The 24,136-nt window shown below is 45.0% G+C and overlaps 1 protein-coding gene across 3 annotated transcripts; it reads right to left on the minus strand.

The window, feature by feature from the left end:
* Positions 1-3,384: 3,384 nt before the first annotated feature.
* ZNF180 (zinc finger protein 180) lies at positions 3,385-20,028 on the minus strand. 3 transcript variants are annotated; one of them, XM_032325338.1, is made up of 5 exons: positions 19,767-20,028; positions 17,294-17,382; positions 11,450-11,524; positions 9,068-9,194; positions 3,385-7,781 (listed from the first exon to the last, which is right to left on the minus strand). In XM_032325338.1, exons 2-5 carry the CDS (start codon positions 17,342-17,344, stop codon positions 6,040-6,042), a joined length of 1,995 nt encoding a protein of 664 aa, XP_032181229.1. In that variant the 5' UTR covers positions 17,345-17,382; positions 19,767-20,028; the 3' UTR covers positions 3,385-6,039. The 3 variants fall into 3 exon arrangements, with proteins under 3 accessions (XP_032181229.1, XP_032181230.1, XP_032181231.1); XM_032325339.1 differs by lacking the exon at positions 19,767-20,028 and adding an exon at positions 19,535-19,757; XM_032325340.1 differs by lacking the exons at positions 11,450-11,524; positions 17,294-17,382; positions 19,767-20,028 and adding an exon at positions 10,164-11,442.
* Between the last annotated feature and the right edge of the window lie 4,108 nt (positions 20,029-24,136).

A 24,136-nucleotide genomic window follows, 5' to 3' on the forward strand; every position in this document is an offset into this window, starting at 1 on the left:
TTATACCAGCTTGAACAGACTCAAATAGTGCCTTTCTTGGACACTGTTGACACTGCCTCTCACGATGGATCCATAGAGACCTAGACCTTGGTCTAGCGTTCGTGTCTGATGGTTTCTCAAGGCTCACAGTGTTCCTGCCTGACTGGTAGGAATTCTACTTGGGTTAGTGGTCCCTATGGCCTCTGTCTATCACCACTGCATGATTGCTGGTTCCCCAGGATGAATATGTAGCCTTTCATGGTGCTAATGCTGCTCATTCCAATTTAACACTAGTTTTAACCTAGTCTCCCTCTCCTACGTAAACATTTTTATTCTAACTCCGTGTTTTCTGACCAATTTGCACGTCTCATGAACACAAATCCACAATTTTCGTTTCCTTTAAAGCTAAAAACTTCAGTTTTCCTTTTATTTAAAAAAAAAAGTACAACTGGACTCGATACAGGAATAACAGCAAACAGTAACCCCCACACAGTAGTCATCCCCCTCTTCCCATTTAGGCAGAGAAGCCGTAATTGAGCACTGAGACACAGGTAGAAGCCACGCCACATGGGGAAGCTGTGATGACTAGGTGTCCCATTTCTTGGGAACACAGCTTAGATTTGGCTGTATTGTATACAGGTCTAGGTGACAAATGCTATCAGCAACACATAAAAATCCATCCACCAGATTACAAAAAGAGATTTCAACTCCCTCTTCCCCAGTGCAACATAAATACTAAAGCAGGGAGTACACACCTAGTATCAGTGATGGAATCCTGATACAATTAGTAGAGAAGAGTAACATCGGAGAATACTAATAAACAGCTTTGGTATTTCATCAAAAAATATCCTTTGGCTTTTCTATAGGTTTGGTTCTTTTAAAACCTAATCCCCACTACCAAAATTTCAGCACATTCTACTTATGATCCTATCTACATTTTGCTATTTTACATTGTATAGTGGGACAGGTGGGGAGTACACTTAGGATGAGCACTGAACTGAATAATGCATAGAATTGTCTGATCAATACACTGCACACCTGAAACTAATGTAACATTGAATGTTAACTATACTTCAGTTTTATAATAACCAAGTCAGGCTTCTGGCATGTCCTGAAAGTTTTTCAAAGGTACAGAAAAATCAGGTACTTACACCCATAGAGTTCCAGCTTGCCACAAAATGTCCTGTAGGAGTAGCGTGGTCCTTGTGGGTTCAGAAAACAAGTCATGGTGGAGGAAAATGTGGACAAGCCAAAGAGAAAACAAGAGGAAGAGTTTACGGTCAGAAGATTCAGGAAGCTGTCTAATCTGTAATGAACCGAAGGCAGAGGTATCAACCATGCAGAACTGAACAAACACTGTCAGAAAATGAACTCGTAGAACCTGGGCAAGGAAAAGGAACAGTAGCCAAGCAAATACCCAAATTTCAAGGTCTTGATCCAACACCTAAATTCAAGGACTGCTCCCTGAAGAACCGGGGAAGTGATCATAAAGACTGTCATAACCACAGAATGAAGATTCACTCAACAGAACATAAAAGCTGTTGATGCTTAAGAGTTTAAAGGTTTAAACTTTTTGACGTTTAGAAGTTAAAGAGCCTAGACAGGCAATATTAGTTCAGAAAGGTTTATCGATCACTAACCGAGTTCCATGTAAATACCAATGCTACATTGGGTATAAGATAGAAAACCCAACTTTACTGTTTCAACATGAACATCCGCTTGGCAGGTCCCAAAATTGACATTTTAAATGGAAAACTATTTTTTACAGCAAAATCTATAAAATTCATTAATTGAGTTACACCTCAAGTTAATCCAAATAAGGATTAAATTATCCTAAGCAGTAAAAACTGTCACCCACTTGTTCCTAGTTTTACAAAAACAGTTCTAGAGAGCTTTTGAATATCTACTTGCAACAACAAACGTTACTTAATATTAGCTTGCTAAGTTGACCTGATTTTATGCTCTCTCCCCCTTTTTCATGCCCAGCATCTGAACCCTCTTTTTTTTGAACCCTCTTTTTACATGACAGATTTTTCACTAGAAAACGAATGAACCCAGAGATCCCAGACTTGGAAGTGGATGTAATGATGGGAAGCTCTAGTTAACCTTATATGGAGAAGAGAGTAAGCACTTTTTTTTTTTTTTTTAAGAGCGATAGCTCTATTATGTTACATAGGAGATTTTATATACATATTTAAATCAGAGTATAGAAGGTGAAGAAAATGTTGACTTATGGGTTAGGCAGAAGAGAGGGCTATACTGGAAACCTTCTTTGCTGCTGCTTTGCAAATGAATAAAATTCTATGAATGACGAATCCTCTACTTAATTAGCATGAGTGGAAGGTCAAGCCCACCTACCACTACAGACTCCAGGAAATACAAAAGGTTCGTACCTCTGATGTCTCAAATGATGGCATAGCTCAGGTGTCACCAAACCCAGGCACTTGCCTCAGACTTGGAATCAAAAGAAATCAACGTAGAGATAGATCAAGGAAATTAATTAAGATACTCTGGGAACGTTAAGGAATTCTCATAGGCACTGCAGCATAATTCTGACAATCATTTCTGTCTATAAATCCTTGAACATGATCTTACTGCTTCTTGCCAGTTCTTGGACCCACCTAACGTCCTTTCAATAAACTCCTTTTTCCAATTGGCTAGCATTGGCTCATGAGCTTCCCAACCAAGAACCCAGGTTGCTACAATTTGTAAAGAGTAATGTGATATTTATGGATGTGATCCGTTCTGTGGTGAAACAGTCCAAGTGCAGGCTTTGTCAACAAACTGGAAAAATACTGATTTTCCAAGCTAAAGTTCTAAATGCATTGGTAATTTAACTGGTCCTGTCAGATAAGACACACAGAACAGAGGCACAAATCCAAATGAAATTTTGATTCCTTGAGCACAAAATCCAAATGAAATTTAAGAATACAAAAGTGTATCTGAAAATAGTATTTCAAAATCTGGATCTCCCCTCTCCTAGCTGAAATCTCTCTAAATATAAAACACACTTATCTTTCCAAGCCTAGAAGTAAGCTGAAACATCAAAATACAAAATGATGTGGGAGGGGTACAAAAGCAGTAAAGGCAGATCAGGAGTGTGAGAGGACACAAAACAACTAGAGTTAACATTGCTATTTGGTATGTTTGAAGGTTGCTAAAGAGTAAATCTTAAGGGTTCTCATCAGCAGGGAAAATAAAAAACCCCATGATTGGGGCGCCTGGGTGGCTCAGTGGATTAAAGCCTCTGCCTTCGGCATAGGTCACGATCCCAGGGTCCTGGGATCAAGTCCCACATCAGGCTCTCTGCTCAGCAGGGAGCCTGCTTCCTCCTCTCTCTCTCTGCCTGCCTCTCTGCCTACTTGTGATTTGTCTGTCAAATAAATAAACAAAAATCTTAAAAAAAAAAACCATGATTCTGTATCTCTACGAGTTGATAATATTAACTGTGATAATCATTTCACAATATATGTAAATCAAACATGCTGTATACCCAAAACTTACACAGTGCTGTATGTCAGTTATAACCCAGGAACACTAGGGGAAATGAAAATTTGGTTCTAGGAGAGTATTTCCTAACATCTAGGTAGTTAAAAACATTATGGTCACTTTTCATTTATTTCTAATTTTACTGGGGTATGGTGAGAGAAATTTGGCTTGTAAAACCTCTATAAATTCTTCTATGGCCAAGTACAGCTTTAGTTTTGTGAATTTTACACAGACAAAAATTTTTATGCAAGGGACATGTATATACGTGTGTATATATATATACATGTGTGTATGTATATATACGTATATATGCATACACATACATACATATGCCATATATGTGTCATTAAAATCAAACTACTGATTCTCCTTTTTAACCTTAAATTTTAGGTTCAGAAATTTAGTTACATATTTTTGACATGTGGTCACATGACCTAAACTTACTATTGATACAGGAATTTTTGGTGGATTATCTTTAAATTAAAAGAATATCTTTCCTACAAGGGAAATTACTGAGCAAATAATATAAATTCCCATTTTTGTTTATCAGTTGACTCTATCTTTTATCAATACGCTTGGCAATCCTTAATCCCCACTGGAAAACTGATACAATACTCACAACAGTGCACACAAATGACTCACATATTCAAGCTGGCCAGAAACACACACATGCACACTTACACACATATTTCAAAAATTTTGCAGTTTTATAAATTTTTCAATGAAATATTTTCAATGTTTATCGAAGAGATTACTTTGCAATGAATCACTTCCCAAACTTGAAATATTCAGAGCCCTCATCCTTCACCCAGTTGGCTTTATACTCATTTGTACAATCATGGCTTCTTGCCTTCAAAGTAAGATTCAACATGCCTGATGAGAATCATCCTAGCTAGTATTGGTTTTATCTCTAATTTGGGGCGGGGGGGAACCTCTTCAGGTCCGGTTGCTAAATTTGGACTTTTTACCATTTTATGTCCTCCCCAGAAAGGAATACATGCAGAACCCCTGCTGTTCCTCTATCCACGCATTCATCAACCAACTGAAGAGCTCTCAGGCTGTGTGTGGAGCCAGCTGTCAGCCCTCGACAACTGTTCCTGAAAAATTCAATCACTGCCATGTGTGTTGTACTCTGGCTTAAACCTCAGAGAGGTGGCTCTGCTTAGGATCATCTCATGGGGACAGAATTTTACAGAGGGCGACCACTATCAGAGGTCACTTTCGATTTCTTGTTCTTCCTCCAGAGAATTCATCTTGGTTCTCTGGTCTCCCATTTCAACTCTCAGCTTACTTTTTACTAACTCTCCAGGATCAGAGGTTTCAGGCCCATGATAATCCCTAGGATTAAAATATATGATTTAGGTGATGTGAAACACATCTTAGAAACCAACAAAGAGCTACAAAATCTTACCTAAAATCATTCTTGCAAGCTTAATTTAGGCGATAAGCACTTAGCATGACAGTGCTCTCTCACTCAGAAGACTCAGACATCAGGAAATATACCCCAGAGGGAAAAAAACCCACAAGACTACATGGGGGAAACCCTTAAAAATAGAGCTCCTTTATACCGCTTTGGAAATATAAAAATATGCCCTCTACACAACTGCATATTCTCAATCCCTCATATAGAACCCCTTCTGATCTAAATTTCCAGTTCCCCATTGCCAGGGGAATATTTTCAATGAAGAAAATCCCTGGGTATCCAAGTCCTAAGGAGTGACCTGCTCAAGCTAATCCAAATGGAAATCTCAGAACCCTGAGAAATCTCTATCTAGCTACCTAGTCTTTCCTAAATGGTCAAAGATGGAAATCTTTGGTTTACTTTTTGTTTCTGACTCCTCACATTACTTACTACAGTACAACAGCACACACACCAAAGAGAAGAAAAACCAGGCATAAAGCTAAAAATAAAAAAGATACACCTGGAAAGCCTTTCAACTCTGATCCATACATAAGTACCACAATGGTTCTGGAAGTTACTGTTCTATACACTTGGCCTGCATTTTTTCCCACTTCATTATCATAGCCATTTTCCTAATATTTATGAAATCTTAACATATAATAGAAAGTGCTGAATAAAACAGATTACAAAGTAGCTACTGGGATAATCATGTCATAAAATGGTACTGAAATATTATTTTCCAGCCTAGGTTCCAATACCTATACCAATTTTCCAATCTTCTCAACAACAAGCTCACCAGTGTTTGCATTCTCATTTACTCTTTATTGTTAAAGAGTTCTACCTCACTCACAATCACTCCATAGTAAGTTGCCCATTTAATGATCATTTCCTCAGGTCAGAGTGCTTTCTTCCAGGAAAAGTGCCAATATTTATTACTTATGTGGCAATGTGTCTTAAAGGCCAAGTTTGATCTTTTTAATACAAAATGTTAAGTAAAATATGTGACTGTTTTTCTTTCTTCACCAGACCAAACTTCCAGATCCACAATAACAGAAGGCTGACATTTGAAAGGAAGAAAAAAGAAAAGAAGGAAGGAAGGAAGGAGAAAGAAATGTAAGAAAAAGGAAAAGAAAAAAAAAAAAGAATACGCTGGCTGAAAGGCTTCCAAACTAGTTACATTCATAGGGTTTCTCCTCAGTATGAGTTGCCTGATGCCTAATAAGTTTAGAACTATTAATGAAAGCTTTCCCACACTGATTACATGTAAAGGGCTTTTCTCCAGTATGAGTTCTTTGATGTACAATAAGTCGAGCACTCAAACTGAATGTTTTCCCACACTGATTACATTCATAGGGTTTCTCTCCAGTATGAGTTCTTTGATGTTGAGTAAGGCATGAACTCTGCCTGAAGGACTTCCCACACTGACTGCACTCGTAGGGCTTTTCTCCAGTGTGAGTTCTCTGATGTACAACAAGAACATAACTCTGGCTAAAGGACTTCCCACACTGGTTACATTCATAGGGCTTTTCTCCAGTATGAGTTCTCTGATGCATAACCAGATGAGAACTGCGGTTGAAAGATTTCCCACACTCATTACATTCATAGGGTTTCTCGCCAGTATGAGTTCTTTGATGGGCAACAAGCTGAGAGCTCCAGCTGAAGGATTTTCCACACTGATTACATTCAAAGGGTTTTTCTCCTGTGTGAGTTCTCTGATGGGCAACGAGTTTGTAACTTTGACTAAAGGACTTCCCACATTGATTGCACTCATAGGGTTTCTCTCCAGTATGAATTCTTTGATGTGCAATAAGCTTATAGCTCTGGATAAATGATTTCCCACACTGACTGCATTCATAGGGCTTCTCTCCCGTGTGAGTTCTTTGATGGGCAATAAGTTTGTAGCTCTGCCTGAATGACTTCCCACACTGACTGCATTCATAAGGTTTCTCTCCAGTATGAGTTCTCTGGTGCACCACAAGAACATAGCTCTGGCTGAAAGCTTTCCCACACTGATTACATCTGTAAGGTTTCTCTCCAGTATGAGTTCTCTGGTGAGAAACAAGGTGAGAGCTCCGGCTGAAGGACTTCCCACACTCATTACATTCATAAGGTTTCTCCCCTGTATGAGTTCTCTGATGTGCAACAAGATGAGAGCTCCAGCTGAAGGATTTCCCACACTGATTACATTCAAAGGGTTTCTCTTCAGAATGGTTTCTCAGGTTTGGGGCAAGGGATGAACTCTGGGAGGTTTTACCACAGTTATACTGACTTTCTTCAACAGGTATTCTCTGTTGTTCATTATGGGTTATACTGTGGTTCAAAACTTGCCCACATTCCTTAAAATCTAAGGACTTTCCTCTTGCGTGTATTTTCTGATGTATATTTAGAGGTACATCATGGCTAAGAGATTGAATACTATCCCTAAATCCATAGGATTTATCTCCTGTTTGAGTTCTTGTAAACTGAATAAGGTGAATGTTCTGATCAGGGTTTCCACATTCATTATTGTCACAGTGTTTCTCACTGTCATTAATCTTCTCATGATTGTTTACAATAGAATTATAATGCAATTTTTTAACATGTGAGGCATGTTTATGAAAATGGCTTCTTATGGGTATCATCTGGGGCGAAAGAAAACTGGAATTCAGACCACTCTTCTCTTCAAGTTCGCTTTTATAGACCTTCTCATAAGTAATCGCTTTCCTGGGAGTAAATGCTATTTCCTTCAAAGGTCTCTCTTGTCTTTCCTGTTGCTTTTCCAAATGGTCCTTACAATCTTGAACTTCTTCACACGAAGACAACCAAGGATCATCTCTTGTCAACCTTTCCAACTTCACTCCATGGGATGGTTCTTCATCAAAAATGTTCTGCTTTGAGGTTGATTCTCTTCTTCCAAGTGCCATTGCCAAATCTAGAAGAAAGCAAAATAAAACATCCTAGCCAAAGAATGTTAAAGTTGGAATACTGGGGAAAAGCTGACAAATATATGAAATATATATGGATTTGTTTTCAGCTATGGACCTATAACCTGGATTAAGAAAACAGAAGGCTGGCATGGAGCAAGAGGCAGAAAAGTACCAGAGCCCAACAGTATAATGCTATTAAAATGCAGTTTTTCTGAATAAAAAGACTTTAGATGCCAAATATCTCTACATTCCAAAATAAGATCACCTGTGCAGAATCTACAGAACAACAAAACAATTTTACAAGTCTTCGCAAAGAAACCAGCCTCCTTTCTACCCTCTTTAGTGCTACACGTGTGCTCAGTGAAATTGAAAACAGTATCTACATTTCTAGGAATTTCTGGAGGCACAGGTCAGTAAGACAATGGCAAACTACTTTGTGAAACAAGAGAAAGAATGAGGGCACTGGTATCCCAAGTTCCCTAAATGCCTTAGCGGCAATTAAGGCCCAATGGATTCCTATGGTTCCAAGTGAGAGAGAATGGAGATTAGCTCAGAAGCAGAAGCCTGTGGGGCTACTAGGTCAAGCACAGAGAGTACACCTGGAAAAAGTGGCAATGTATGCAGTCCATAGGAGTGGGAGATGGAGAAATATGTAGCATGCCCTATGGGGATTCTTGAAATTAACCTTCAATACCTGTAATGATTCCTAAGTGTCTGTTTCTCACCTGGATATGCAATGTTGGGAAATGTTTATACTCATCCCCTTGCTCCCACAAGGAGATGGCATCTAGTTTGAAAAGCTGATAGGGACCAATATAGAACTTAGGGTGTCTGGGCTAGGAACAAAAGAAAATCACGGCAGAATTTGGTCCCAGTCTTTGGTTTTTAGAAATTATGAGGACTGAACAAGCTCAAACCAAAGAAGTTGCTCCTTTGCTACCCTACAAATTAAAATTAAATCTTCGGGGCACCTGGGTGGTTCAGTGGGTGAAGCCTCTGCTTTCGGCTCAGGTCATGATCTCGGGGTCCTGGGATCGAGCCCCACATCGGGCTCTCTGCTCAGCGGGGAGCCTGCTTCCCCCTCTCTGCCTGCCTCTCTGCCTACTTGTGATCTCTGTCATATAAATAAACAAAATCTTTTTAAAAATTTAAATTAAATAAAATTAAATCTTCATTGGGGAATAAAAAGCACACAGGTAATCCACATGTGGTCAAAATCAATCTGACCTCTGAACTGCATAGCTCATAATCCAGTGGAATCATTTCAATACAAAAATTCATTAATTCCTACCCCAAGAGACCAGGTCCCTGTGGTTCTCCAGGATCATATCTCTGTCCAGGATCCTCTGAGCAGGGTTCAAAGTGCTTTCTTCCTTCTGAGTGAAGTCCACAGTCACAATTTTGAAGTTCACTCCTTCCTAAAACAGGACACACATTTCTGTTCAGCTGGGCATCATTTTCTTCCAATGTTCACAAAGAAGGAAAAGTTTGACAAACGGAAGAAGGAAAAATTGACAGCCTGGAAACTGTCCTGACTGTCCAAAAGATTCCAGTCAAGGTGTACAGGTGCCTTTTATGTAAGCCTCTGTGGGTTTTGGATGCTGGACCTGGTGTTATATAAACACCTGGTTTATACCTGGTATTCCTGAACTATGGTTCATGAATAGGACCAAGTCCCTGAATCCCACGGAACTCCACATACAATGCGGCTGTGCATTACTATCATTAAGACTCACCATACATTCTGTTCATTTGTATAATGGCCATCTTTGTCACTTGGCTACAATCCATGAGGGCAGGGGCAAGGTAGTGACTGTTTTAACTGTAACTCAGGTGCCGAGCACAGTGTTGGTGTACAGTAGTTATGGAATATACACACTTGGCAAATGATTTCAATGAATAAATCCAGACTATCAACAGACTTCGTAATACATCCAAATAATCTGACTTTTGGTCCAAATTCTGATTCAAGTCCTCTCTCTCACCCTAATCTCACAGGCTTATCACACACCCATTTGAAAAGTCCTGAAGTGGATCAGGTTTTTTACTCTTATCCTTCTTCTCACCTGCCCCAAACTACCCACCCCTCAAAATTCCATCCCCCTCCAACTGGGTCCTTGGGCACTCTGCTTCTAAATAACGAAATCCTACAGCTTCAACATCATCACCAAATAGTCCCTGTATATCCCCGTGTTAATGGAAACCCACATTTCCCCCAACAACCCCCTCCTCTGCAGGCACCATGGGCTCACAGTCACTCAGCATCAGAGGGGGAGGGTGTATGTCCTCCCAGTGACAGTGAAACTCACACTACTTACCTTATTCTTGACCTTTGTCCTACCAACCCTGAAAAACTAAAACCCCTCTCCACTGGAAACATAGAATACCTCGGATTTGTTTTCTACTTCAAGAACTTGTATTGTCTCATCTTGCAGTCTCTAGCATCCATTTGTAGAGTTCTCTGATGGTAACGTAAAACTGACTATTTAATTTCTTTAAAGATGTATTTATTTATCTGAGAGCAGAGGGGCAGAGGGAGAGGGAGAAAAAATTTTAAGCGGACTCTGCTGAGCGCAAAATCCAATGCAGCGGCTGATCTCACGACCTTGAGATCGGGACCTAAGCCTAAGCCAAGAGTCAGATTCTTAGCGGACTGCCCCACCCAAGTGCCCCTAAAACTAACCGACTTTAATGAAGCACTTTCTGTGTGCTTTCAGGCTGTGAGCTAAGCATGCTGCATGAACTATCATTCACTGAATTCTCACAAGGTCCCTGAGAGAAAATCCTCATAGCAGCACCATTTTTTTCAGATGAAAAGCTGGAAGAACAGAGAAATTAACACGTATGTCCAAAGTCAGGGGCTGGGAGGCAGCATCAATTTTGCCTAACATGTGTTCTCAGTCACCGACGCCTAGCGCTGCCCAACTTCCAGCCCCTAGAATTGCTCCTCAGCACCCCGCTCTCAGGGTGAGACCCCAGACCTTGAAATCTCCACGAAGTACTCCACCTCCCACGTCACGCAGACAGAACTCTCTCATTACAACACCAGACTGCTGTCCCTCATTCTTCTCATTCTTTGACAGTGTGGGGCCATCACTCAACTCAAGTATCTACAGTTAACCGCCCACTAGTCTACATGCTTTTCCTTCCCACTTACTGCCCCTTTTATCTTTTCCATCTTGATTATTCCGACTAGAGTAACTGGGTCATTCGTTTTCATCTTTCTATTTGATCTATTCAAAAATCCTCTTTCAAACCGTACTTTACCCTACAGGGCTTTCACAGAATGTTTCTGGCTACAAGAATGAATCTGAATGTCTGTCTATAGTCTACAAAATGTAGGTTCCAGAATGCTGCTGGGAAAGAAGACTCCTGAAAGCAGCGGGACAGAGTACTATGGGTGGTAACTACCTCGGGATGGTCCTTTCAGACAGACCAGCAATGCTGTTAACCTCCCGGAGCTGCCTCGCTCTCATTGCCAATGGTACTGCATTCAGCCTTCCCCACTTCCTTGCAGCTCTCGCTTCAATCTTTAGCATGAGAATGGACCAATTTTTTGTAAAAGTTGTCCACTTGTACCCGTTTCCTCCCTTTCTGCTCACCCCCCAGCTCACTTCGACTGGGTCCCTGCTGCCAACTGGCCATGCACGTTTCTCAGTGGAGGCCAACTCACCTGGGATGGAAGGGCCAGTGACCCGGCATCTTCTCTCTCGACCTTAACGATAATCTCTTGAGCAAGAGGAGAGTCCTGAGAAAGCAAAACAGATGAGAAAGAGGAAAATAACCAGGAAGCGAAGTCGTGGCTCAAAACTCCCACAGTGAGTAGGCCAGGATGTGAAAAACCACCTGTTTCAACATATCCTACCTACAAGACTTCTGCTCCCTCCCAATGATTCACTCACGCTAGTTCCCACTGGGCAGGAAGCCTGATGTGGGGCTCGATCTGAGGACCCTGTTGGTCACACAGACCCACTCTGGTACCATGTAGATGTGGAGCTTGATGTGGGGCTTGACCCTAGCACCCATAGATCATGACCTGAGCTAAAGTCAAGAGTCAGACCCTTAACAGACTGAGCCACCGTAGGTCCCAATTATCTCAACATTTTTGTTTAGAGGGATAATAGGTCTCTTTCATCAACGCAGAGATTAATGGTAACAATGTTTAGTTAAACCTGTTTAAGTCCACGAAGTTCACCAGAGACGGTTCCAAGTGCTAAATGCCTGATCCAAACTCTGTCCCTTTCTGCTCCGCCGCTCGAAGTTTCACCATTTAGGCCACCTCTCCCAGGAAGCATTCCTGGATAGCAGAGTCTCATCTCATCTTCCCTTAGGATTTCGTAGCTGTTTTTATCGGAGCTTTACTGGAACAGTAAAATCAGTCTCCTTATTTTATTGCTTCCATTTCTACACCTCTCCTCTGGGTCAGGAGATTGGTGCTGTGAAGAACTGTATATTTTTCACCTTTGTATTCTCAGTACTGAGTAGGAGCGTAATGTGCGTCATCTGAAATTGATGGGGTTAGACATACGTGCAGGGCTTTGGGTACAGGAGAGGAATTTAAAGGTTTTCATTTTTTCACTACTATTTACTTTACAACTTTACTGAGGTACGCTTGACAAAAATTATCTGGTGAGTGATGTGATGTTTTTTAACTATGTGGACACTATGAAATGGGTACCAGTCAGGGTTTTGGTCTCAGCCCCCGAAGGCAGGCAGGGCCTTCCCTGGCCCAGCTACTTCCCGTGTGTCACTGACACCTCTCAGCTGATGTCCATCAGGCTGCTCACTGGGCTCATGGCCCTCATTCAGCACCAAGACTTGGGCTCCCCTGATTTCTCTTCCTGCTGGGGCTTTAACTGATATCCATCACACCCAAACAAAGTACTTGTGCATCTTCTGACAATGATTAAAATTTGCTAGAGGACACTCAGAGTGGAGAAGTGCACTAGGCAGCCTCCAAGATGGCCCCCGATGGCTCCCACCCTCCAGGAATTCACACCCTATGTAGTCCTTGCCCACACAGTACCAGTGGGTCTGCTCAGCAGGGAGCTTGCTTCTCCCTCTGCTCCTCCCCATCCCCACCCCCACTTATGCTCTCTCTCCCTCATATAAATAAATCTTAAAAAAAAGAAAAAGTGATGCTGTGTCACTTCTGAGATCAGATGATAAAAGATAGAAGCCCTCTCTCTTCTCCCTCCTCTCTCTCAGGTCCTTCGCACCGGGAGAAAGCAGCTGCCGTGCTGTGCGCAGCCCTGGGGAGAGGTCTGTGTCGTGTGGAACCGAGGCCTCTCGTGAACGGCCACGGGAATGATCGGGCAAGGGGGTCCTCCTACCCATGAGCCTTCTGAAGAGAGCAGCTGAGGCCGACAACCTCTGACAAGATGCTGATCACCAAGAACATCCAGAGAAGCTGCTCCCGGGCACCCAACCCCGAGAAACCGCATGCAATCATAAATGCTGGTTGTTCTAAGCTGCTGAATTTTGGGGTATGGAGACACAGATGACTAACACAAGAAGGAAGATGTTTCTGCTTTTCCTGCATAGCCTTGGAATATACAAGAAGTGAATGGATAAAGAAGACGTGGTCCAGATACACAATGGAATATTCCTCAGGCATTAGAAAGGATGACTACCCACCATTTGCATCGACATGGATGGGACTGGAGGGGATTGTGCTGAGTGAAGTAAGTCAAGCAAAGAAAGTCAATTATCATATGGTTTCACTTACTTGTGGAGCATAAGGGATAGCATGGAGGACATAGAAGGAAAGGAAAAGTTAAGGGGGGGAGATCGGAGGGGGAGATGAACCATGAGAGACTGTGGACTCCGGGAATCAAACTGATGGTTTTGGGGGGGGCAGGGTGGGGGGATGGGTGAGGCTGGTGGTGGGTATTAAGGAAGGCACGGATTGCAGGGAGCACTGGGTGTGGTGCATAAGCAATGAATCACAGAACACTACATCAAAAACTAATGATGGGGCGCCTGGGTGGCTCAGTTGTTAAGCATCTGCCTTTGGCTCAGGTCATGATCCTGGGGTCCTGGGATCAAGTCCCGCATCAGGCTCCCTGCTCAGCCTGCTTCTCCCTCTCCCACTTCCCCTTCTTATGTTCCCTCTCTTGCTGTGTCTCTCTCTGCCAGGTAAATAAATAAAATCTTAAATAAAACAAACTAATGATGAACTATATGGTGACTAACATCACATAATTAAAAAAAAAAAAAGCTGCACATTTCTCTCTGGGAGCACTAGGTCATCTTTCTCCCCAGCACCTCACACGGGGCCTTACACTGGCTAGGCCATCAATGAATTTGTGACAAAAGTCAAAATTACAATGAACATATCGCTAGTTCAGTTGTGTAACAGAGGGGAAAAATGGCAAGTAGACCATGAAGGTTCCCAGAAAATACCCAAAGTCACTAGCTTAAAGGAGAATGCCAATGGTCACAATCAAAGCATGCTTTACTTACAGTTTTGACAAAGTGTGAACGTACTTATGTAAATTTAAATGCATAATTCCCTCTCAAACTCTTGCATACATGTCCAGCTGACCCTTGAACACCACCAATTTGAATTGCACGGGTCCGCTAATATATGGATATTTTCCCCCAATAAATACAGTACTGTAAATGTACTTTTTCTTCTTTATGATTTTCCTAGTAACTTTCTAGCTTACTTTATCATAAGAAAACAGTGTAAGATACAAAATGTGCAGGGCGCCTGGGTGGCTCAGTCCGTTGAGCATCTGCCTTTGGCTCAGATTGTCATCCTGGGGTCCTGGGACTGAGCCCCGTGGTGGGCTCTCTGCTCAGGAGAGTCTGCTTCCCCCTCTCCCATTCCCCCTGCTCGTGCTCTCTCCCTCTCTCTCAAATAAATAAAAAAATTTTAAAAACATACAAAATAGGCATTGTTGATGGCTTATGTTATCAGTAAGACGTCCGGTCAACAGTATGCTCTTAGTAGTTAAGTTTTTGGGGGAGTCAGAAGTTACAAGTGGATTTTCAACCATACAGGGGGTCGGTTTCCCTAACCCCCGCCTTGTTCAAGAGTCAACTGTACAGGGAATCATACACAAAAACACTTTACAGGGGCGCCTGGGTGGCTCAGTGGGTTAAGCCTCTGCCTTCAGCTCAGGTCATGATCTCAGGGTCCTGGGATTGAGCCCCACATCGGGCTCTCTGCTCAGTAGTGAGCCTGCTTCCTCCTCTATCTGCCTGCCTCTCTGCCTACTTGTGATCTCTCTCTCTGTCAAATAAATAAATAAAATCTTAAAACAAAAAACAAAAAACAAAAAAAAACCCTACTTACAGTAGTGCTATTTGTAATAGCAAAACATGGAACCCTAAATATCTACTGAGTGTAAGCCCATAGATTCCATGGCCAGAGGTGGAAATCTGTGCACCAGGCCTGCATACTGGTGTGAGAATGTCACTGCTCCTAGGCCCTGACAGTGGACAGAAACAGGATCATATGTGTGTATGTCTACACACACACACACACACACACACAGCTCTACCTATTTCTACACCTACATCTACTGAAAACCACATCGATACCTACAATCCCCATCGACCACTAAAGTTCATTCCACTGTTCCTCCTGCCCCATCTGATTGCGAGAACCCTGGCTCCCAAGAGCCTCATGACGTTTACTCAGCTGACCATCGCCCCTGTGGGTCACTCCTCTCTCATCCCCACTGCCGCCCCCTCTCCCACACAGATGCTCCTCGGACCCCTGAGCTTGGCCAAGACGCCCTCCTCACCCTCCTCGGGCTCTGACTCTCTAGGCAGGTGGTCTCTTCTCATAGACTCGCTCTCATGCCGTCGGGACTTGTACTCCAGGTGGACGCCCTTGACCTCCGGCCTGGGCTGGAGCTGTCATAGCCCATCCTGGGCTACCCTCCTGCGTTGATAACCTCCACATGCTTCAGTTGTGATGCACACCGGGAGGGGCCCCTGACCCCAACACAGTGCACATCTCACACCCCATGGGCCGCCCTTTGCACAGACTCACTGCACTTGGGCTGTTCCCTGTGGACGCCCTTCTCACCTGCTCTGGCCCTGTCACCCCAGAGCAGATCCCCCTCCCCCAGACGTCTGTCACCTCACCCTACCTGCGCTCTGACGCCCAGTGCCACCTGCCTAACCGTGTTTGGTCACTGATGCCCCTACACAGGGACACCCTCCTCAGCCTACAGGAGGGAGCTCTCCCTCGCCTGCAGAACCCCACGCAGCCAAGCCCCACCTAACGGCTTCAGGGTTCAACTGTTTAGGAAGGAAGAGGTGAAATTCTCACTGAACATTTTTAAGAAGTTAAATGTCTTTGAAGAATATTTGTTGCAGGAAAGTGCTTTGTTGATTTCTTAACCTTAAAATGTGCTGAACAGAAACAGAAAATGATAGATAAGTAAATGAAGACATGAAGTCACTAGGGATGGAACTTGCACATAAGCTTTGCTAACCTCCTTATTTATATTCTTCTAACACATTTTCTTTCATTTTTTAAAAAGATTTTATTTATTTATTTGACATAGAGAGAGAGATGACAAGTAGGCAGGGAAGCAGGCAGAGAGAGAGGAGGAAGCAGACTCCCTGCCAAGCAGAGAACCCGACGCGGGGCTCAATCCCAGGACCCCAAGATCATGATCCGAGCTGAAGGCAGAGGCTTAATCCACTGAGCCACCCAGGTGCCCCCTAACACATTTTCTATACAAACACAAACTACTTCCCTTTTAGAAAGAAAAAAAAAGATGACTGATCCCAGGGTCCTAGGATCGAGTCCCGCATCAGGCTCCTTGCTCAGCAGGGAGCCTACTTCTCCCTCTCCCTCCACCGCTCCCCCTGCTGTGCTCTGTCTGTCTCTCATTCTGACAAAAAAATAAAATCTTAAAAAAAATTTTTTTTTTTAAGATGATCATTCCTGTCGGCACCTGGGTGGTGCAGTCAGTTAAGCATCTGACTCTTGGTTTCAGCCTGAGTCTCACTTTCATGGTCATAAGATCAAGCCCCGCATCAGGCTCCACACTTAGCACAGAGTCTGCTTGGGATTCTCTCTCACTCTCCCTCTGCCTCTCCCCCTGCTCACGTGTGCTCTCTCTCTCCCTCTCTCTAAATAATCTTTTCAAAAAAAAATTTCCCGTACATCGGGAAATAAGCATTATCACACCCATCAATGGCCACAGCATCGCCCATTTCATGGTCTTCCCATGACTCTTTGACACTCCTCCTGCAAGGCCCATTCTTGAACATTTTTTCCCATTTCCAAGCGAAACTGGGAGCAGCTGGCCACAGGGCAGTCAGAACTCGAAGGGCCTTTGATACAGGGTACCAAATTCCTCCCCGGAAGAATTATCTGGATTAAAATGGTGAGGAAATGCAGGGAGCCTCTGAAAATGTAGAGTGTATCAAGTCAGGGGAGACCAAAATCTCCCAAAACACTGCAAAGAGAGCCAGGTCTGCTCCCAAGCCCAGAGTCGCCAGCTCTAAGCTCTGGGTGTCCTCAAGGAAGGGAAGTTCCACTCACCTGTGCACAGATCTTCAGAGGTTCTGGGGGCTTCTCATCCCGCTCTTCCATGCTCTTCCAGGCACAGGCAGAGGTCTGAGGGTCCTGAGCTGTAAGGGCAGAAGCCCTGAGAAGAGCACCCTGGCGCCAATCCACTGTGGTGCCCCCCCACCCCTGCACCTCCCCACACCCAGGATTAGTCTCTGCTTCCAGGATGCATTCCCCATGGCAAGTGTGCATCTAGAGCTCTCTGCCTGAAAAGCTCTGCATGCACCTAGAGTCCCACAGTCCCTGTCCCAGGCCAAGACTCTGCACCTGCAACCTAGTACTCCCACTACCATCACAGGACTCTGGACCCCCTAACTGTAAGTCATGCCCAAACACAGCCTCTGCCCACCACCGAGGTCTGCAGCACATGTCAGTCCCTCCCTGCGCCACCGGGTTCTGAGATCCTCACAAATGCCCAGCACACTGAGGACCACCTAGCATGCGCTCCTCCCCCACCATGACCTGATTCTGCACCCTAAACCAGCTCCCCTTCCTCGGGCAAGGAGCAGGGCTTCTGGGATGGACCACGCAGAATCACCCTCCCTGAATGCATGAAGCTCCTGACACAGCCCCACCCATCCCAGGATCCGACCCCTCCATTCACCTCACCCGACCCTCTCACAACCTGTCATGAATGGCCTCCCACTTCCAGCTGAAATAACCAAGCATATGCACAGAGCTGGGTCACACATAGGGAGGACCTGGTGCCTCCATCGTTCTGGGCTCCACTGTTCTCCCCTACCAGAACAGCACCAGCAGGATCTCCAGTCCCAAACCCGCCTGAGCCTCCAACATGTAGCTCAGATTTAGGCCCTCCACCAACCTGGGGACCCTCGGGCATGAATCAGCAGCAGAGCCGACATGGGCCTGGGAGCTTCCTGACACACCCCAGCACGTGCCACCCCTTCCTCCGCCCAGAAAGTGGACCTCATCTGTCTTTGTGCCAGCTCGAGATTTCTGGGTCTGAGACTAGAACAGCCCCTGGGAAGTCCCAGCCCACACACCACATTACCAACCCCACTCCATCTCTCCCCCTTATCCACATCCCCTTATTCCCACCAGATTCTTACTCCAAAGATATAGCGTGGGTTCACAATGCGGCTCTGTCCTGAACCTGCACACACACCACTTCCTCCACCAACACCCAAAGACCCCTACTTGAGCCATACCTGCCCAGATTCCTGCCCAAATGTACTTCTGGGCACCTGCGGCTTAGGGAGATCCTATCTTCCCACCACCTTGGGTACCACCAACATATGATTAGAGCACCCTCTGTACAAAGATCCCAGCACCCTCTAATTCCCACCTACAGCCTCCTGTTCCCCGTCCAAATACCCATGTGTGTGCGCCTGCCCGCTCGCGCACAGGGGACAGGAAGCAGCCCTAATCCTCTGCAGCCCCAAATCTCTGGAGTGGAGGTGCTCTCTCCACTCGCCTGAGCATCTCAGGCAGTACTAGGGTCGCAGGACCATTCATGTCTCCCCATTCTGCCCCTTCCAGGTCCAAATCTGCGGCCCAGACTCTGTTCCTCTACCAACCCGGGCATTCTCATGCCTGCAAGCAGAGTAGCCCCGGAGCAAAGGCCCTGGGAAAGCCTACTTCATGATCATGCTCCCAGCACCCTGCTTCCTTACCAAAGAGCTGTCCATGTCAGGCAGCTGCTGCAGCTCCGTCCTTCCCGGACGCCAATTCTGCACCTCCAACCCAAAGTCTCCACCAAACTTGAATGCCCTACGGCCCTGCGTTACCCTACCTGGATCCCAGGATTACCAGTCCAAATCTCTGCTTCCCATTCGAATACCCCGCAGCACGTGCAGGGAGCGCTCCGACTAGAACGCTCCCCCTGGGCCCTCCTTCAAACTGGGAGTCTGAAGCCCCTCAGCGATTCTCAGAGGGCTCGCTCAAGTAGCACTGCCTCTTCTGGAACAAGAATCTGCAACTCAAACCTGGTCTCTTCACTACCCAGGGGACCCGCTGGGTCCCCAAACCAAACACCAAGAATCTCAACTCCCACCTCATGCTTCCTACTTAAGCGTCTGCTCAAAATACAAGGAGAGCGGCAGAGCCCCTCTCCTCCAAATCTGCTGTTGAGTACTCCATCCTCCTGGGCTTCAGTCCTCAGATCCTGCACTAAACCGGCCTGGCACTGGAGGAAGGGCAGGCGGGCTTCTCAGGACCTCCCCACAGCCCAGCACTTGGCCTGTCTTCACCAACCTCGGCATTCGCAGGCCTGGGACAAGGGCACTACCGGATCAAGAACTGGTGCACGCCCTCGGTCCCGAATCGGTAGCTGCACCCGAATATCTCTACCTACTTCGGGGGCCCGAGGCTAAAGCGCCGCCCGGGAGGGTCCCTTGTCACCCACCCACACCACCAACCCATGTTCCCGTCCACACCCTGCGCATGCGCGCATGGGACACCCAGCGCTGCCCCGCCCCTCACCGACCTGGGCGTCCAACGGCTCGCGGCCCAAGTCGGGCCTGCCCTAGCTTCAGTACCCCGCACGGCTCTGCGGCAGAACGAGGTCGGGTTCAGCAACCCCCTGCGCCGATTCTGCATACGACAGACTCGGCTTAAGTTAGTTCGGCCCCCTCCCCTACTCGGCATCCGCAGGGCCGCTCGGCTGACGTCCGAACCCAGGTGCGCGGCGACTGCAGCCGCCCGCACTCAGGACAATGGCTGCGTTTCTGGCCGAACCCGGAAGTGCGTTTGGGCTTGGCGAGCCAGGACTACAATTCCCAGAAGCCTCAGCGGCGCCCGCGGCGATTACGCGGGAGTCCAGCTCCTCCCGGAGGTGAGCGTGGAAATTACGGCCCGACGCGCCGGGTTGGAGTAACTGCGTGGGCCGAGACTGAGTTTTTGCCGGGCTCCCAGAGGAGCTGGACTGGGAGGCCCAGGCCTAGGTTCTGATGTGGGGGGCGGTGGCTGACTTGGGAAGAGCTAGCCTGGCACCGGCTGGACTCCCAAGCAGGAGCAGCCGTGAAAACGGGATCCGATGAAACGGCAGGGTCCCCTCCCGGGCTCCCGCTGCTTTGTCAGACGCTTGCGCGCAGTCTCCTTTTTGGTCCTCAAGTCCAAAAACAGTGGCCCATTACACAGTCCAGAGAGCTCCTGCCAAGTCCTTCAAGAATCTGACATGCTGGTATGTTTTTGTAGTTCATAACGGTGAAATAGCAAGAATCCTTTTGTTTTTTAAACTGAGTTCTTTCTCTACCTCTAAGACTTTAGGGATATATTCACCATCCCTCTCCTTCGCTTTTTGCCTTATCTCCTGACCATTTTTTCCTCTCTCGGTTCCAGCCACGTTGGCCTTTCCATCTTCCCCAGGAGCTCCATGAAGCTCCCACTTCAGGACCTTTGCATGTGCTACTCATGCTGGCTGGCAGGCTCTTTCTTCTAGGATTCGCCTGGATTCTGCCATCTGGTCTTTAGACAGATGTCACTTTCTCATGAGGCATTCCCCCATCAAACTGCTGTAAACTCACTAACAAACCTTTCACTCCCCACTACTCCCTGCCTTCCTCTTCATCTTTATTGTCTAGAGAACTTTTCACTAACATATGTTGTAGGTATTTATTTGGTTTGTTGTTTATCTGCTTTCACCCCCAGACACCACCATAAGGGAAAGGATTTGTATCTACTTTGATCAGTGCTGTATCCTCAGCATCCCAAGGTAGGGGGCACATAATAGATGCTCAATAAATGTTTGTTTTGTTTTAAATAAATAAAGGTCCCTAGCCCTTTGTTAAACATCTCATTAACATCTCATTAACTGGCACAATCACCCTATGAGAAAACAGTGGTGTTTATTTCCAACCCACCAGGGAGGAGCTAGCCATTGGTGCCACTGTATGAAAATACGGCATTTAAATTTTTTTTATTGCTATCAAAGTACTCCTGTAGTTTTCTTCACATAACTTATAACTTTTAACAAATTATTGCTATTTGAAATGTAATCTCCACCCCCCCAAAATTCCTTATGACTGGTTATTGTGGAATTTTTTTTTAAGATTTCATTTATTTGAGAGACAGGGAGACAGAGAGGGAGCACATGAGCAGGGTTGAGGGGCAGAGGGAGAAACAGACTGCTCAGCAGGGAGCCTGCTCAGCAGGGAGCCTGATGCAGGGCTCCATCCTGGGACTCAAGGATTATGACCTGAACCAAAGGCAGAAGCTTAACCGACTGAGCCACCCAGGCCCCCCTGTGGTTGATTTAAAAAAAAAAAAATTATTTGGGGGGTGCTCGCTGGCTCAGTTGGTACAGCATGCGACTCTTGATCTCGGGTTTGTGGGCTCGACCTCAAGATCATGACCTGAGCTGAAGGCAGATGCTTAACTGACTGAGCCACCCAGGCGTCCCTGAAATGTTAGGAATTCTTATAGTATTTCCTTTGATACTCTTGACTTTTCTAGTGAGATGTCATCTACAGATAATTATTTGATCTCTTCCTTGCCAGTATTTTTAACCAGATATTTCTTTGCATTTGGGTTATGTTGGCTATCGTTTTCACAACAATATCAATACAAGTAACATTCTTGATTGTGTTCTTCTTAATGGGCATGCCTCTAACGTTTCAGGGTTAAATAGGTTGTTTTTTAAATGGAAGTAGGTAACTTATTGTTTTTTCTTTTTTTTTAACTTTTTGTTACATAAATTTCCAGCACAAAAGTAGGGAGACTAGTTAAAGGCCACCCCCTTTGGCCTGTCATGCAAATTAATTTTCCACTGGATCTTTTCTCATCTCTAGTCCCACCTGTGCTTTCCACTGTCCTCCTCCCCCAGTGATTTTGAAGCAAATACTACACATTGTTTCATTTCATCTGTAAGTGTTTCAGTAAATGTTTGAAAGACAGGGACTGGTTTTGAAAACAAAACTTCAGTACAAAATAGATACCCATCATGGGGCACCTGGGTGGCTCATTCGGTTGAGCATATGACTCTTGATTTTGGCTCAGGTCTTGATCTCAGGGTCATGGGATCCAGCTTCGCGTCAGGCTCCACGCCCAATGGAGATTCTCTCTCTCCCTTTGCCCCTCCCCACCCACTAGCACGCTCTCTCTCTCTCAAAAACAAAACCAAAAAAACAAGTATCATAACCAGTGGGCACAGAGAATGCAAAATTAATGTGATTGGCAGATATGATTACAAACCTCAAGACCCAAGAGAATGAACTAAAAGAAATGAACATCAAGGAGAGGCTAGAAAGGCATCGAATATGAAACAGATAATGGTAAACATTTATGTACCACTCTGGGCCAGGCACCGCTATAAGGTCCTTATAAATATTTCTCACTTAGTCCTCCCAGCAATTCATACAAGGTTGGACTGTTACTTCCATTTTATGAGAGATGACACTGAGGCCCAGAAGTGTTAAGTAACTTAGCCGGGATTGTATTGTGAGGGCAGAGCAGGGACCGAGAAATCTGACGCTAGAGTTCATGCTCTCAGTTCCTACATTATATTGCCCCTTGCCCACCTATCAATATCCTTCTTCTACATAAGTAATACTAAGTTTGCAAACAAGACAGGAAAGTTTGTATTTATTCATAATAGAAGCAAAAAAAAAAAGGGAAACATAAGAAACCTTCAAAACTCCAATGACAGCTGTAAAAGACAATCACCATATTACAAGCTGTGTTGTAAAGTTGTCAAATCTTGCAGAATGATCTACAGATTCAGTATGTAAATACGACAAAATCATGATGGGATGCTTTGACCATGAACTCATCTTCTTTTTTCTCTATATTTTTTCCCACTTTTAAAAATTTAAGATCTTCAGACATTAAGGCATTAGTAATATATAATTTAAAACTAACTTTGTCTTTTGTTTCCTCTTTTTTCCTTCTTGTTTCAAAATGAACAAGATGGTTTAAGTTTTCCTTCCAGGAGCACTCAAATCCTGACCTAACCTGAATGTTATGGGGACTTCAGAACTGCTACTACTGAGGAACAGGAACTCATGCTAGGGACATGCCCATGGAACCCAGAGGTCTCTGTATCAGCTGTTTGGGGATTGGGTAAGACCCGAGTTTCATATTGCGGTTCTGTTGGCCAGGATTTGGGTGAGGGCTCAGTACCTCTTGAGAAACAGGGAGATCATGAATCCATTTGCTCTAAATGCTGGAAGATAAGAGCAAGAGTCACTAGAAGGAGAGTATAACCTGTACCTGGAAGACAGGGGTGGCAGGTTCTTGGCAGTAGGAGGGGAAAAAAACCAGTCCTTTTCCTTTGCTTAATCCTCTTCTCAAGCTATAAACATTGGAGGTACCCAGGCTTAGTTATCTGCCCCTACTGTTCTCTGTCTTTATCCACTTTTTTGCAATCTGTAGGGAAAAGGGTTAACTCAACAGGCCTGGGGTATCAAACCCAAGAAGGGCCTATTTCCATGACTAGCTCTTGGTCGGCTTCTAGGAACTGAACCCTTACAATGTTCTGTTTTTGCAGGCCTGAGGCCTTGAGCCACACTGTACCAGCTTGTCCATAGTTTATACAAACAACGTTATCTATGGTGAACACCAACGTTCCTTCTGTAGGGCCTGGAGTTTCAGTGACAGGTCAGTCCTATGGTACATGCCCATGTGACTGACCTCCTATAAAAACGCCGGACACCCAGGTTCAGCGTGAGCTGCCCGGGGTTGGCAACCCATCACAAATGTTGTCACACATCATTGCTGGGGGACTTCCCTGGGGACTCCACTGAGAAAGGAAGTTTTGGGTGTGGTGTCCTCCAGACTCCACCCCATGGACCTTTCCCTTTGCTGATTCTACTCTCTCTCTCTCTTTTTGCTGTAATAAACCGTAACCATGAGTATAAC

This window comes from Mustela erminea, chromosome 19 (genome assembly GCF_009829155.1).
Source record: "Mustela erminea isolate mMusErm1 chromosome 19, mMusErm1.Pri, whole genome shotgun sequence".
Lineage (NCBI taxonomy): Eukaryota > Metazoa > Chordata > Mammalia > Carnivora > Mustelidae > Mustela > Mustela erminea.